A 17,451-nucleotide genomic window follows, 5' to 3' on the forward strand; every position below is an offset into this window, starting at 1 on the left:
GTAGATTTATGTTTGTGAATCAGGCCCACAGTATTTACTGTCGAGAATTTTGCTAAAACACCTTCTCAGCCCCCTTTTAAGGAAATGCCTCTTTTTTGTATGATTGCACCCTCTGAAGATTTTGGACGGATCCTGCTGGTTTTTCGACTCCGAGGTCATTGGGCCCTTCGGACCAGGCCACAGTGCATGTGATCTGAAGTCTCCAAATGTATGTGCAAATAGCAAATCCATGATTAGCATATTTAACTTACCTGAAAGTCTCTAGTATTTATGCCATTTGTATCCAGGCTCTGTGGGTTAAATGTCAGTTGTGGACTGCAGCAATTATTGTGCCACCACTGCAGTGACAAGATGAAAACATGACTCTAGACCTGCCACTGCAGCCCACTCAGGCAGCTTCTGAACTGCTAACTCGGCATTTCAAAATAACCCTTTTGCCAAGTCTAAATCTTTCTATATAATATTGGTAAGTCACCTCTAAAGCAGGCCTTGTAAACCCATAAGGCTAGGTGCTGGATATTAAAAAGAAGGACATGTTTAGTTTGCTTTATATGTTCTGACAGTAAAAAACTCACAATTGTCGTTTTCATTGTAGCAAAAACAGTGTTTTGTCATTTTATGCACTAATTGGATATGCCTGTTAAATACCTCAATTGTTATCAATTTTAAAGGAGCAGCTTCACATCTATGCCTTAGCCAATGAGTTAACATGAACAAACCAGGCCCTATAGACAAGCCTTCATAGCATGTAAAAGTACCCTACACATATTCCTGAAAAGAGCAAAACGGTGCTCACCTTTTAACAACTCTTACAATCATTGAAACGTCTGTGAGTCACCTGTAGATTATGTATTCTACAACAATGTGTAACGTCTCAGAATTTTCACTGAACCTATAGAAATAAATATCTGCACTTTATAAATCTCCACTTTATATAGATACTACCAGGGAAAAGGGAACTCTGTGACGTTAGTGCATCCACAGGTGAGTTATAAATAATAGGAACAAGTTTTAGTTTCTTTCACAGGACTTTGAATTAACCCTCAATCTATGTAAAATACATTTATGCTAATCCCACGAGTTACGCTTAATCTATACCTTGTTTAAATGAACTATTGCTGTCAGTTAAAAGTTCACTGGTAGCTAAACATGCACCATATGAACTTTACCTTACTAAATCAGACTTGTTTCCAGCACTACACGTTTGTATTTTGCACACATGTACCTAACGTCAATCTATGCTGTATATGTTTATGAGGACTTTATGACCAACTTTGCCTTTTTTAACTATCTGTTTATAGAGCAATCTAAAGAATTGTAGCAAATGTTAGTTTTTGTAATTTCTCAACACTTGATTATGATCACTTTAACATTTGTTTTACAGTAAATTTCTCGCTTTTTTTTTTTTTTACTATAACCTAAAATCGCATTAACTTAACTGTAACATCATTTTAGTGACTTTCAGTGATTTTCTAGGGTTTGCTTAAAGTAAGATCTTATTACCTAACCTAACTATAACATCAACATAATCGTTGTTTATTTCCTGTTAATCTTTTGATCATATTCTCCCAATTCTGTCGCTGAGCACAGATTTTGGCCGTGCACTGTTGGCGGCTGCAGCCAATCCCGCCATACGCCCAATCTCCTGCCACTGCACACGGTCTTTGGCCTATGTCCAACCCTCCATAGACGGCCAACCATGCACAGACCCTCAGAAACCTCTATTGCAATGTTTTTGACAGTACCTTGTGGTATTACCGCACAAGCTTCACCTACATGGTACCACAGGTCTTTACAGGCTTCAACCATTGTGGGCTCCCACTGGAGTTTCCCAGTACATCACAGCAGGGCCATACTGGGTACAAATGGAGTAGTGTGGTACCATTGTGTCTTTTTATTTTTGGCACCTGGAGAGATCCCTCTGGGTTCCTCCACAGAAATGGCAGGGGGTCAAAGATTCTTTATTCTGCCTCTTATATGCTTTATTCACCTTCACAACACTAGGACTGTGTCCTTGTGCCCTGTAATGGTGTCTGCATCACTTCTGGTCGAGCTGCAGTCAGGCACTCAGACCTCTGTGATCCTGGCCAATCAGACCACATTATTCTTTGACATTACAGCATTGCTGGAGTTCCAAGGAACTCCTGCCGGACCAAACTTCCAAATGTACCAATTAATTAACCCTTTCAAACCCAGCCCAAGCACCTTTCGTAAATACATGTTGTTCGAAAATGGCTGTCCAGATTTACCCCCAATTACAACAAGCATGCTTTATGAGTGACAATCTAACTTTCTGTCAAATTTGGTGTACTTCCGTTCAAACATTTTTTCTAGTCTTGCTTTCCAAAATTTCCTATTCTTACTAACATCGGAAAAACATATTTTTGGACCTCCCTTTTTCTCGGCCATCGCTTGATGCATCACTCCAACACTTTGCAGGAAGTAGCTGAGGGGGGAGAATTCGTTTTTTGGAAAGATTTGTGAAGATTTATCAACCAGCATCAAAGTTATTAGTGAAAAACAAAACTCTCTTTCTATGGAAACTTAAACCTGACCATAACTATGCAGGGGCAACAGCCTCTGTATAATGTATATAATACCTGTGGCTATCGTTTTTCACTTTAGTAGGGGTGGAAGAACCTTACGGGAATGGTGGCAGGACACAGGGAGTGCTATTAACTGCCCTTAGGTTCAACATCGGGTCAATGAACCTCAATTTCTTAAAATAAAAGGGTTAGCAGAAGTGAAATCAAACACCCTTTGATGTTTCCTCAATGACATTACAGGGGTATCTACTAAATCCTAATCTTAATCCATTACCATCCACTGGCAAGAGTTGAAAAAAGCATAAGGTACACAGAGAGGTAATTACTTTTTTGTTCATGCCACTTCCTAAAGAACCCACAGGGTCCTGGGTAGCAAGGGATCCTTTAAACGACTTCCATCACTTTCTCAAAAAATAGGGAGCTGGAAGTAGAAGGAATGCACTTATCCATGCTCAGAAATATGTCCACTGTGACTGTAAAAATGTCCATTGAGCATCTCACACTCAACCTAGCCAGGTGTGTTTCCTGGTCAAAGGGGAGAGTTGTAGTCACAAGGGCAGATAGTGGCTTATGAGTGTCCACAAAAAGACACAACTCAATGTCTGATTGTTTGTTGTAAACGAAGGTAATTTGTATCCACTTTCATTCCTAATTTAATAAGGGAATCTAAGGGCCTGATTTAGAGTTCGGCAGATGGGTTACTCTATCACAACGATTAAACATAAATCCCATAGGACATAATGGAATTTATATTTCGGCAGACAGGATATCCGTCACCCTTGTGATGGAGTAACCTGTCCGCCAAACTCTAAACTCTAAGTCCTATGATTCCAACATTATCTTTAGGAAAAACATGTGCCAAGAATTTTTTCATATGGTCTTTATCAGTAGAAATCAAAATGGTGAGCATTGATTATGAAAACAGATACCCCCCACCATTAGAGAAGTGTGCTTCTAATGGCGTGCCACTCAGAACATATTAAAGACTCTTAATAATGGACAAAGCGGGAAGATGAGAGATGTTATGCAAAGAAAGCAGTAAACGTACCAGGGTGGTAATTTGTGTCCCCAAGTTCTTTATGAACACAGACTTTTTTGAGCTGAAAGACAAAGCGATGTAGACATTTGAGTGGCATGTTTAGTGGCTTTCTCATATGCCTAACAATATAACCTAAAATAATAGATTGTGCCTATTCACTGTTGCTTCCAGTACATTTTACTTTTAAGGAAAGTTCTGATTCTATTAAAATCAGTCTTTTAGTTGGAGTGCATGACAGAAAGGATTTGATAAGTGTTTGACAGTGTCTAGAAAACTGCATTCACTATTGATATACACCCCTACAGACACCCCTCTGGCACAAACATGCCATCAATTCCAGAGGAACTGGATTCCAACCTGGCACTGTATTTCTTTCTCCCACTATGTTATGTGTATGAAAAAGACCACTGTGCGTGTAGTAGGGGCCACAGTGTTTGCATTCCTGTGGTTTCAGGGAGTTCTCAGCATTCCAGTGTCCCCATTAGAAGATATTTCATTGACACACACCCATTTCCTAACTCAAAAAATATTCTCAGGATATCCAGCATAATTTACCTTCACACCGAAGGAAAAGCCAGTCAGGTAAGTCACGATCTCCAGAGGAGAACAAATTCCATAACTTTAAGTCTCTGTACAACTGGTGCCCTGCATTACCATTGTGGTACATGCATTTCAACCACATGGGTGCATTTATCCATGGAGTTCCTTTGCAGACTCTACAAGTGGGACACGTTCAATTTCCATGTAGCTTAAGGAGGAATTAGCCATATCGGCATAGAGAGGCAACTCCAGCACCACTGGACCAGATGGGTCAGCCAGGGCACAGATTATGAACTTGCACTTTTGCTGAGCAGCAAAAACTTGAGAAGCGTCTCAGAAGTACACTGTAGTTGGAATTTCTCAAGTCTTCCACTGAAGATTGCTACAGCTATAAGTCCAGGAGTTACTGGCAGATCCGGAGGTGGAGAGATTGGCTCCAAGGAGTAGGAGTTGATCACAGAAGTGCTTTATACATCAGCTGGGACACTATCTCGGGAAACCAAGAGCCACTAACAGTAGAAACTGTGCTGAAGCCTTTCTCCGGAACTAGCAGTCATTTCTCCTCAAGGGATATTAAGCAGTTATATAGCTGAGCAACCCAGAGAGATGCCAAAGGGCCAGATGTAGAAAACGTTTTGCATGTCGCAAACTGCGAAAAACGCAGTTTGAGGCATGCAAAAGGCCGAACGCGATGCACATCCTCAAATTGCGAGTCGGTACCGACTCGCAATTTGAGGATGCGACTCGCAAATAGGAAGGGGTGTTCCCTTCCTATTTGCGACCGCATCGCCATGCTGAGTTGCTATGTGACTGCGAATGCAGTCGCAAACCAACTCGCAGTTACCACCCACTTGAAGTGGGTGGTAACGCATTCGCAAACGGGAAGGGGTCCCCATGGACCGCATGTCGCTAAAAATATTTTTTCAGAGCAGGCAGTGGTCCAATGGACCACTGCCTACTCTGAAAAAATGAAACCAAACGGTTTCATTATTTTTTTGAATTGCAACTCGTTTTCCTTTAAGGAAAACGGGCTGCAATTCAAAAAAAAAAACTGCTTTATTAAAAAAAGCAGTCACAGACATGGAGGATCTTCTGTCTCCAGCAGGCCACCATCCCTGTGAGTGCAGGGACTCGCTATGGGGTCGCAATTTGCGACCCACCTCATTAATATTCATGAGGTGGGTCTTTGCGACCCCATAGCGAGTCGCAGAAGGTGTCTGAGACACCTTTCTGCATGCAATTTTGTGAGTTGCAATTTGCGAGTCGGTATGACTCGCAATTTGCAAGTCGCAACTTTTTTTTTGCTACATCTGACCCTTAGTGCCACCCCTGGTATAAAATGGTTCTATCAGAAAGTTATGATTTGATGAGAAAAAGGTGTCAAACAAAACTCCTTTATCTGTCAGAGGGAATAGACATTATGGAGAAAGGTTCTAACCTGTGGGAAAGTCACACATTTATGAACACCTATACATAAGGTATTGTGTTCCATTTTCAAAAGGTTAAAACATTGCAGTGCAACTCTCAGCCCTAATGATAAACCTCCCATATACGATCTGGAAAATTTATTCATTTAAAAATATTCCAGTAGTAAAACTGATAGGTACACATCGAAAGATCTAGTGCCAGGGGCACCATGTTGTCTATACCTACTCTAAATACTTTGACAGGAGAGCCCCTCAGCGATACACCTTCAGGAACACAGCAAGGATTCCAACAGTGTGTGCAAGTGTGGGGGATAGGCAGGATGTATTGTGTCTTGTCGAGTCACTGAGGGGTATATTTATCACATATTCATGGAATGTAAATCAGCAAGCCATCCTATTATGCTGCACTGAGTGAAAAGGAGAAGGTAGCAATGTGTTGTATTTAACATTATATAGCACATTTCTGCTTTCTGCCTGCACTAGTGCACAAAGTGAGGCCTGGCCCCAATGCAGGCACCCTTGCAATTTGCACTCCAGGCAGGATTGTTTTTGTGCAAGAACGGACATGTTCGTGCATACATACTTAGAAAGAGGAAAACATTTAAAGAAAAAAACATATTTCTTTTTGTTACGCCTGCCTTGGGAAGACATAGCTTTTTGGCGAGTTCTCAGGTCTACTACTAATAGTAAATCTGGAATGTGCCAAAATCCAAGGGTGGATGCATGAGAAAACCCATTCCCAATCCATAGAATGCCTCCCTGGGGCAGAGTAATGCAAGGCAACAACTTGCACAGCCTTGCGTTATTCCACATTTACCAAGCAACGCAGAGCCATGCAAGATGGCCTTAAGTGGCTTGCTAAATGTCATTCTAGGTTTTGTGTCACCCTTGGGTCCACTTGCATGGCGCCGGGGGGATTCAAATCCATGATAAATATTGCCCTGAGTGTGTGGGGGGGTGGGGGGAGAAGGAAGGCTCTGCCTAAAATTGGTGAGAGCATCCCATGAATTAATAGATCAAGCATGGCTTCCGGCCTTGAGTCAAACTTTACACTTTTTCACCTGCTGCCAAATGATTCAATGTACAAGTCTGGTGTCCTTGGAGCCTGGACACAAATACCAAGTTAACATAAAATGTAATTTCTTAGTAATATAAGAAGGTTTTTCAGAGACAAAGGTTTTAACTCATGGACACACAACAAGGAAAATAACTGCTATGTGGTGGCTAAAGTAAAGGCAAGAGGCAGAAATAAATGATGAGATTCATTGCAGGAAGCAAACAGTGGCTGCAAGGACATAATAGAAGACTGAAAGATTTAGAGAATTAAGCACAGGTTTGTAATTTGGGGAAAGAGAGCAGAGTATACAGAGATACTGGAGAATGGCCTCAAGCAACAAAGACACATTGATTATATGGGGGTATCGACTAAAACAGTGGCAAGTAAAATGACAACTGAATAACAGCTAGTAAAAAAGAGAGATTCCTCAAAATAGTTATGCCCAGAGAGTGGCTTACTGAATGGTAACATTAATTTATAATTTACCATGTGTTGATCAAATAGAGGTGCAGAGTGCCAGAGGATATCTGTTTGGATAACATAAACCAGAGCAAAAGAAATGGACTTCAGACTCAGAAATGAATGGAGGTTGCACAACATTTACACAAAAAACTAACAGCAGAGAATTGAAAAACATTGTAGTACAACATTCAAAGAACAAAACTACAGCTCACCAAAGATCTTCAAAGCGCTTCCTTTAGGTAAGAGGAAATGAGATAATTTGAATACTTGAAAGCAGAAAATATAAATTAAGGTATTGAAGGTAACATGCCCTGACCACAAATGAAAATATAAGCATGCCTGAGAAGCATTTCACAGTGGAAATTATGATGAATATGTGCTGTGTGCCATTACTTCTGGATGCTAGGGCAGCTGAAGTTGACTCCTAATCAGAGTAAATAACTTATTTTAATTTCTAGAGAGTAGCCTTAGATGTAAGCATGCCTGAAGACCTTGGGAGTTATTTAGACCCTGATAGGCAGCAAACTGGTTAGCATTGTCATCAGAGGCTATAGCTTCCTCTGACTGGGCAAATGAGTGCTTGACAAATTTAGAGATTACCACCCACCAAGTAGGGATATCTATCTGTGTTTTCAAAGGAGTGGCTGTTCTGACACCTCTCCTGGGCACATGTTTGATATGACCCATTCTGTAAAGTTGAAAGGAAGACACTCTCAAAATGAGTTTGTTTATTGTAAAGAAACAATGGCCAATACTCTTTATCATTGCACCTAGGAGATTGTGCCTATTTCCAACTTGAGCAGCCATTACTGATGTGAGGGTCTTTGGGCAAGAAACACCCTGTTTGACAACTTGACATTGAAGGCCGTGTTGTGGATAGCTGGCCTGGTGAGATGTTTATGCCACTGAAGTCAGCGTAGTCTCTGCCGGTGTAAGCACAATGCCTCTTTTGACTCTGAATTGAGAGGTGGGACCACAGGTTTGGCTGGGCAGGAGAACTAGCAATTTACAGAAGTGCCTCTGCTAAATTCAAAGGGGCATATTTACTAATAGTTTACACAACACAGGGCAGAAAGGCTAGTTAGTGTGCTGTGTTGCCTTGACGGGAGAGATCTGAACAGTGCCATATTTACCAAGATATGGCACTGTTCAGCTCTCTCTATGTGCTGGCGTACTTGTGTCTAGCGCTAACGTGGTCCACCTTTGCTTCATGGTGCAAGGGTGCCTGTGTTAAAGGTTGGATTGCCTTTGTGCAGGAAAGGACGCCTTCCTGCACAAAAACAATCCTTAGCAGCATATTCCTCTTTTTATTTGTGCTGCAGAATGCAGCACACATGGAACGATGAAGTAGAAAGTAGAAACAAAAATATTTCTTCTTGTTACACCTCAGTTGGGCAGGTGCATCATTTTGGCACAAACTCAGGTTTACAAGTCTTTTGTAGATTTGGATTGGCATCAAAATACATAGGTGGATGCACAGGAACACCCATGCTCTGGCCATGCAAAGTAAGAAAATTAATTACTTACCTGTAACTGTGGTTTTCCAGTATTGGTATATTTCATAGATTCACATGCTTGAATCATCCCCGCCATCGAGGTGGGAGCCTCACGGTAACCTTAAATACACATAGCAGTAAACTTTACACACTAGGCCCCAATGGCCCACCTAGGTTCTTTTATAGCCTATCCATGTCCTTTTGCAAAAAAGACCCAAAGTTGAGCCGCAGCCAATCAGGCGTCCACACCCTCTAGAACACTACCAACAGAGGCTCTTTCCCTCAGATTTTCTAGTACAAGTGTCAAGTTAAGAGTTCATCTAGAATGGGAGCCTCTGAGGGGAGGAGGGCAGGTCGCATGTGAATCTATGAAAGATACCAATACTGTAGAACCACAGTTACAGGTAAGTAAAATTTTTTCTTCTCCAGTATTGGATCTTTCATAGGTTCACATGCTTGAATTAGAGTAGCAAGCAGTAACATTGATTAAGAAGGCATGTAGCTGTACCCTTATAAGCAGAACAAGCATAAGAATAACAATAATAATAAGAGTAACAGTACCTCCAGCTAGTGTTCAATGGCAACGTAGCAATGTTCCTCTGACAATAACAATCAGGCATAATAAGCATAGATCCCGCATTACAACAAGTATCTAGCCTGCTACGATAACCAACAACTGCAATAATCATTAAAAATAGAAAGGAGTTTAACCTTGACTAGAATAAGGAACCGTTGCTCACCTACCCTGTTTGTGGAGGTGGGATGATCCAAGAGGCTCACCTTAACGAAATAAATGCCTCAACACTGCTTGCCCCACCGCTGTGTCCATGTTATTCGTCTCCTCGAGACAGTAGAGTTTCGTGAACGTATGCTGGCTGGACCATGTGGCCGCTCTACAAATATGCTGCAGGGGCACCCCTGCGAAGAGTGCAGCCAATGTGACTGCCGTCCTTGTCGAATGGGCTCTTACCCTGCTGTGGAGCGGTTTACCAGCCTGAATATGACAGAATTGGATCGGCAGGCCAATCCACCTGGCTACGGTCTGCTTGGATACTGTGAGGCCCCTCCTTGCGTCTCCAAAGGCCACAAACAACTGGTCTGATTTGCGTATGCTCTGAGTCTTCTGCAGGTAAAACTTCAGACATCTTTTAATATCCAACAAATGTAATGCCCTTTCTGTCACTGTCTGCGGATAAGGCAAAAAGATTTTCAAGATAACCGGTTCATTCAAATGGAAAGTTGAGGGCACCTTCAGAATATACTTAGGATTCGTTCTTAGAATTACGCTAGTAGTGGTGAACTGAAGAAAAGGCTCCTTGATGGTGAATGCCTGTATGTCACTTACTCTCTTAGTCAAAGTAAGAGCCAGCAATAACGCAGTTTTCCATGAAATGAACTTTAGTTCTGCTCTGTGGATCGGCTCAAAAGGGTGTTTCATGAGCTGCCCCAGGACCACATTTAGGGACCACAATGGTTGAGGCTTCCGCACTGGTGGAAAAGTACAAAACAGGCCTCTCAGAAATTGCTTCCCGATCCTGGTGGAATATAAGGAGACCGTATTCTGAGACCTGTGGTATCTCGAAATTGCCGCCACCTGCACCCGGATAGAGGAATATGAGAGTGCAGACTTTGCCAGGTGCAACAAATACGGTAGTATCTGTTCTGGAAGAGAGGAGATAGGATGGATCCTTTCTGCTGCATACCACACACAAAAACGCATCCATTTGAACCTGTAGGTCTTATCGGTAGTGTCCGCCCTAGCCCTGGCTAGAATCTCCCTACATTCCAGAGAGATGTTTAAGGTGGCGTACTCATGGAACTCAGGAGCCAGGCCGATAAGTGGAGAGATGACGGGTCCGGACGTCTGACCTGGCCCCGGTGCATTGTCAACAGAGATGGCTTCCATCTGAGTAGCACATGTGGCTGTTCCGAGAGCATCAGGAGTTCTGTGAACCCCACCTGTCTGGGCCACCTCGGTGCTATCAATAGGAGGCGACAACCCTCCGCCTTCATCTTGCTGATGACTCTCGGTATAAGTGGGATCAGAGGAAAAGCATAGGCATAGACGCCGGACCATCTCATCGAAAATGCATTCCCCCACGACCCTTTCTGGGGAAGCTTGCATAGTAAGGGCACTTCTTGTTCTTGAGTGTGGCAAACAGATCGATGTTTGGTCTGCCCCATAACTGGAAGAGTTGGTTGAGGAGCTCCTGGTCCAGTTCCCACTTGTGGTAGGGGATAATTGTCCTGCTCAGGGTATCTGCCAGTACGTTGGTCTGTCCTGCCACGTGCTCCGCCTTTAGAGGCTTAGTGGATTATTTTACAGGACAAGTACATACAGGAAGTGTCAGTCCTGGGCTCAAGTAGATATGTTATCAAGTTTTTCACCCCTGTACTTAAACTGAGGATTCAATGAGCCCCGTATTTGCAAGCATAGGCATGTTTCTGCCATAACGATAGAGCACACTTACTCCTTTCCTTCTCTGCTCTTAGCTCCCTTTTCTGAAAAACAAAGAAGATTTTTGTTACATTCAAACCTCTATGCAGGCAAGCAAGGTCAGTTAAGGGGTTCAATGACACATTCAGTGGCATCCAACCAACTTCAAATCATGAATTAACTGCTACAATTGCATCAATTAATATATGTTGTGACAACTACAGAGCGAACCCTTAGCTACAAAGCATGATAACGCTGTACGGATAATGCCACATTTATGATGCATCTCATGAGCCTAAGTTTGTTGAAGATTATGATTGGGTAAACTTGGTGTCGCTTTGTCATTGGACTTAAGCTGCTTAGTGAGCTACTGCTTAATTGGCATCTGGACAAAACATCAATTTAAAAATAACAGTAGGCCAAAATATTGGAAAATAAATATTGTGATACACAAACATCGTGATGTACAATTATCCCTTACAAGAATATAATTTTTTGAGGTACATAATATTGTTTTAATTAATACTAATGTTATTAACATAATTTTCAAATAGTGGTTAAATATATTGTTTTTTAATAATTTCAATGTGCTTTAGTTCATATATTAATTTTATGTGTAATTGTTTATATAAAGATTATTTTAGAGTTTTTTTATTTAATTTTGTATAGCAATTTACAGTGTTGTAGTGGGTTGTTGGGATTATAAGGGGATTTGGTGGGATGTTACTTAGCTAATAAAAATTATGAATTCTTTAATACATTTTGTTTAGTTATATCATTGATATTTATTATGTAAATTATGTAATATCTGTGTATTTGCTTTATATGCTATTTGCAGGTTGTTAGGCTTGAAGGTGTATAGGGTGGGAAGTTACTTAAGAAAGTTTACTAACAATTCATTATTAGCTGCTAATCAATTATTTAATTGTTAATTAATAATTTAATTGATGGTAATGATTTGATTGATGGAATGCTTTTTTATTTTACTTATATTTTCTTTGTGGGCTGCTAGGGTAGTAGGGGGTCTTGTGTTGGAAGGTCCTTAATAATTCAAAATCCAACGCTTTCCCTACTGCTGCTCTGTTTGGAGTGGGAATAGTATATTTTACCCCTCCCAAGTCCAACACTTCCCCTACTGTTGCACAGACTCGAGTGGGAATAATAAGTTTTACCTCTCCTGAGTCCAACGCTTTCCTTACTGTTGGACAGATTGAAGTGGGAATAGTAAATTTTACCCTCTAAAATCTACAACTTTCTCTACTGTTGCATAAATTAAAGTGGGAATAGTATATTTAATATTCTTAAACTCCCATAGCTTCCATAATGTTGGCTACATGGAATTTATAGCATTGTTTTATTTTTTATATTTTACATTATATGTTTTTATTTTAAAATTTGCTTTACTGTTTATAGCATTTTTTTAATGTGTTTTTTCATTTTTCAATATTTTATTTATTGTCTACATTCATTAATATATTTTCTTTCATTTAATGTTTTATATGTTTTTTTGTATGGTTTTATTGTGTATGTATGCTTTATATATATATATATATATATATAAATATATATATAAAATATAGACATAATTTAACATAATAAAATATTTATTTTACATAATTTTAGTAATAGTTTACAGTTATTAGTACAAATAGCATGAATATATATATATATATATATATATATATATATATATATATTATTACAAGATTCAAATATAAAAAGCCACTGTAAAATAAATAGTTATATATATTGTGAAATAAATAGTTGTATGGATTATGTTACACTCTATACGTATGTATATATATAATATATATATATATATATGTGTGGTATATATATATATATATATATAGTTATACGAATATATATATACACACGTATGTGTGTTTGTGCATTTATATAAGTCTATATTTATATCAAGTATCAAATATCAGTGGAATATATTTAGTTTACATTATATTTAAATATATTTCACATTTACTACTTTAAACTCTATTTTAAAAGAACTTTATTTTTGTCTATTTATGGAAGATATTTGTGTCAACTATATTTTTTCCAGTATTTTTGTACGTACCATTTTAAGTATAGGATCATAATATTGTGGTTCACAATATTTTTTAAAAGATATTTTTGTCAATGATATTGTTTACCTCAATATTGTGTCAGTGATCCAATTAATTGACTTAGCAGCTTTTCTTTCTTGCACAATGCATGTTAAAGATTGAAATATTCAAAAAGGACTTTTTACAATCAGTTCCTAGAAACTCACTACTAGAGATTGGATATGGGTTCAGGAAATGGTGCGGCAATGTCTCTTACCGTTGGGATGGAGAAATGACCCCTAAATGGCTTGGAAGGGAATGTGCCCAAACTCTGGGTTTTAGACACCAACCTCAGCACACATGATAATCTTGTATGTGTACTAGTGATAACGCGTCCCTTTATGATAATTTATTACACATCAGGACTCGTTTTAGGCCAATGAATATTTTGACCCAGTTGAGAGACACCTTAGGACGAGATAGCTGATCAATATGTCAATCAATACATCAATGATGTCATCAATATTTATCACGACAATACATTTCACCTTAGTCAAAGTCATTAATCAATTCAAAGACACTACCATGACCTTTCAGCCATGAATAACCACACCTTGTTTAGTAGAATTAAGTGAGTTTTATTCCCTATTTTTTACAATTCTAATATCAGATACGTTAATCTCAAAGCCAAGAAACATAATAGCATAGTCACAATATGGCAACTTTGATAAGATTTCATTAAAGCGAGAATCACAAACATCAGAACATAACACGGCGTGAACACAGATCAATTCTAGCAGAGTGTCAATAACGCGTCAGTTCAACAAAGCATAGTCTCGGTCGTTTGTCTATTTGCGTCAGTTTTGGTGAACACCTGTCCTAACCACTGATTAGCATTCGCATGTTGGGCTTCATGCAAAACAATTTAGAACACTAATTTGCAAAACATCTAGTTAAGGTCTCTGTCAAAAGCAAGCAGTTGGTACCTAGAAAGGAAAAGCAAACAGACAAATCACAGTTGCATTGTCATAATTACCCTCCAAGGTTTAGGTCAGCGCACAGGTTCAGTCTTCGTCCTCAGGACATCAGTCAAATCGCCGTCAGTCAGAACTCAGCTCTTGGGCAAAAGGGCCCTTTCCTCATAAGGAGGTAAAGTGTAGCATGGACAAATCTAAGGGCCAGGATGGTTTTAAGTAAACCACCAAATCACCAAACAGAGTGACAGAGTTTCTGGATAAAATCAATACCATTCCCTACCTAATTCTAAGTGACTTCCAGCGACATGGGTTTTTATCCCTTTTTCGTTGTACATTCCCCCAAAATTCTAATGGTCATTTGTTATACCCCACTATCTTTAACCTATCAAAATACACATTAGGTAACCCAACTCTTCACCCCATATTGTTTTACAAGTCTTTGATTGGTCTTCGTAATTGACGTCTTCAGAGGAGGCATGTCTGGTATGATTTCATCCTTCTGTAATTCTTTGCACATCTTTTGGTCAGCTGTCCCATTGTCTTCGCCAGTTTGAATGACCTTGTACATTACATTAATCTACACTGTTTCAATTTACTTTTAACATTTATTCTGCAAACGAGAGAAAGTGATGAGAACGGATCTAACATGGTTACATTCATCTTCCAAGTTGAAGAAAAAGAACAAGCAGGGTCATGTCCCCTTGTGAGTCAGCACACTGAAAAATAGAAAAATGCGTTTAATATGAGAGCCAAAGCAGCTAAGCTTCGGCACATGCTAACTTAAGGCCTGTGAGGATTTCAGTACAGATTCAATAACGCAAACATTAGTATAAACATAATATAAACATTTTGGTTATTATTATTAGTCTACGTATACATTGGTGGCCACTCCTCGTGGTCACAATTCAAGTACACGTTTAAGCAAAATTACTATAATTATAGTTTCTATACAGCATTATCACACATTGATTCATAAACATTTCATGTTAATATAGATTATATAAACTACGCTCTCTCACTAGTAACCTATGTGGCATGGATTAAGACAGACAGCAGAAGTCTGTGGGCTTGGAGGGGTATACCAAGTTTACCCTCCATACCAAGTGCAGCTATCACTAGCTCATCAGGCTATAAAGGACTGACATTGGTGGCAGTGATACAGTTTATAGCGTCAAAGCAGGACTATTTACCTTCCAGTGCCAGGGAGAGCCACCATCTGACCTCTCCACTCTTATGTAAATTGTTCCATTAGTCCCGATGGGGCAAGGTCCTTCTCCCGTCCACATGGGACAAGGATGCTGTATGGGTGCTCCTTCCTTCGTGCATAGAGGGTGTGTGCATGGAGCATATGTAATACATGTGGCTATAGGCAAAATGGAATCCATTTTCTATTTGTGGTGAGCTTAATAACTGTCACTGAAGGTTTCCTATATGTAGCAGTTTAAGTGAAAAGCCCATTAATTTAGATAGAGCTATGTTTAGTTTTAATATTATGGTGTTATTGTCACTGGATAGTCAACCATAACTCTATTTAAAAAGATCATAATGACAAAGGATTTTTTTTTTTTATGTGGTAAACCTTTTTCAATACTGACTATAATTAGGGCTTCCAGTTTTCAAATTTTACTGATTTTTACAGATAAATACAGAAAGAAAATAATCTATTTCCTGTCTGCATTTATTCTTAAAAGCGGAAAAATACAGAAAATTGTGCTTCTTCTTAGTGACCCTGTTGTCCTTTATGAATTCCAGACCAACTAATAAGCAGATAGACACCATGGGTATTAAAAAACAGGATGAGACTTGCTTAACCCCTTAGCTGCTGGGCCTCCCCCAGTGCTGAGCCCTTTTTTGGCTATTTGGGGTAGTTCACGCTTAGGCCTTCATTACGTTTTGTCCACATGAGCTATCCACCCCAAATTTGCATTGTTTCTTTCCAACATCCTAGGATTCCAGAGTTTGTGGGTTTCCCTGGAGGAGACCAAAAAGTAGCCAAAATACTGCAAACATTTCGTTTTTTTAAAAAATTGGGAAAAAAGGGATGCCTAAGAAGGCTTTTGTGATTTTGTCCCTGAAAATAGCATCAGCAAAGAACTTAAGGTGCTAAATTTACCATCCTCCCAGCTTTCAGGAACAGACAGACTTGAATCAGAAAACCACATTTTTCAACACAATTTTGGCATTTTACTGGGACATACCCCATTTTTACTATTTTTTGTGCTTTCAGCCTCCTTCCAGTTAGTGACAGGAATGGGTGTGATGCTGGATCCCAGAAAGCTAAATATTTCTGAAAACTAGATACAATTCTGAGTTCAGCAAGGGGTCATTTTTGTAGATCCTACAAGGTTTTCCTACAGAAAATAACAGGTGATATAAAAAAAAATATTGAAATTGAGCTGAAAAAACAGCCATTTTTCTCCACATTTTACTCTAACTTTTTCCTTTGATGTCATGTTTTTTAAAGGAATAAACTGTTACGTCTGCTGGACTCTTCTGGTTGCGGGGATATATAGGGCTTGTAGGTTCATCAAGAACCCTAGGTACCCAGAGCCAATAAATGAGCTGCACCTTGCAACGGGTTTTCATTCCATACCGGGTATACAGCAATTCATTTGCTGAAATATAAGGAGTGAAAAATAGGTATCAAGAAAACCTTTGTATTGCTAAAATGGGCATAAGATAAGGTGTTGAGAAGCAGTGGTTATTTGCACATCTCTGAATTCCGGGGGGCCCATACTAGCATGTGAATTACAGGCCATTTCTCAAATAGACGTCTTTTTTACACACTGTCTTATATTTGGAAGGAAAAAATGTAGAGAAAGGCAAGGGGCAATAAAACTTGTTTTGCTATTCTGTGTTCCCCCAAGTCTCCCAATGAAAATGGTACCTCATATGCGTGGGTAAGCCTAATGCTCGCAACAGGAAACGTTACATGGCACATCACATTTTTACATTGAAATCTGACGTGTTTTTTGCAAAGTGCCTAGCTGTAGATTTTGGCCTCTAGCTCAGCCGGCACCTAGGGAAACCTATCAAACCTGCGCATGTTTGAAAACTAGACACCTAGGGGAATCCAAGATGGGGTGACTTGTGGGGCTCTCACTAGGTTGTTACCCAGAATCCTTTGTAAACCTCAAAATTTTGACAAAAAACAGTTTGTCCTCACATTTCGGTGATAGAAAGTTCTGGAATCTGAGAGGAGCCATAAATTTCCTTCCACCCAGCATTCCCCGAAGTCTCCCAATAAAAATGGTACCTCACCTGTGTGGGTAGGCCTGGTGCCCGCAACAGGAATTGATCACACAACGGTGAATATTGGTCCTTACATGAGGGCAACTGTTGACCCTGGGGTGATCCATTCCTGATGCAGGCACTAGGTACAGGCACTCAAGTGGGGTAGTGTTTTTATCAGGACAAATCACTGGGTG

The 17,451-nt window shown here is 39.7% G+C and overlaps 1 protein-coding gene across 4 annotated transcripts in view; it reads right to left on the minus strand.

The window, feature by feature from the left end:
- Positions 1-11,050, minus strand: part of LOC138295584 (uncharacterized) — a 34,324-nt gene extending 23,274 nt beyond the window's left edge. For 3 of the 4 annotated variants that reach the window (XR_011203631.1, XR_011203630.1, XR_011203629.1), the window contains exon 1: positions 9,312-11,050. Coding sequence is in view for 1 of the 4 variants with exons in the window: in XM_069233968.1 (XP_069090069.1) it covers positions 3,595-3,682 (88 nt within the window). In the remaining 3 variants the exon portion in view is untranslated. Of the gene's footprint in view, positions 1-3,594; positions 3,688-9,311 lie in introns of those variants that run through there. The other variant, XM_069233968.1, reaches the window with a different exon arrangement.
- Between the last annotated feature and the right edge of the window lie 6,401 nt (positions 11,051-17,451).

The sequence above is a fragment of the Pleurodeles waltl genome, chromosome 5 (assembly GCF_031143425.1).
Source record: "Pleurodeles waltl isolate 20211129_DDA chromosome 5, aPleWal1.hap1.20221129, whole genome shotgun sequence".
Taxonomy (NCBI): domain Eukaryota; kingdom Metazoa; phylum Chordata; class Amphibia; order Caudata; family Salamandridae; genus Pleurodeles; species Pleurodeles waltl.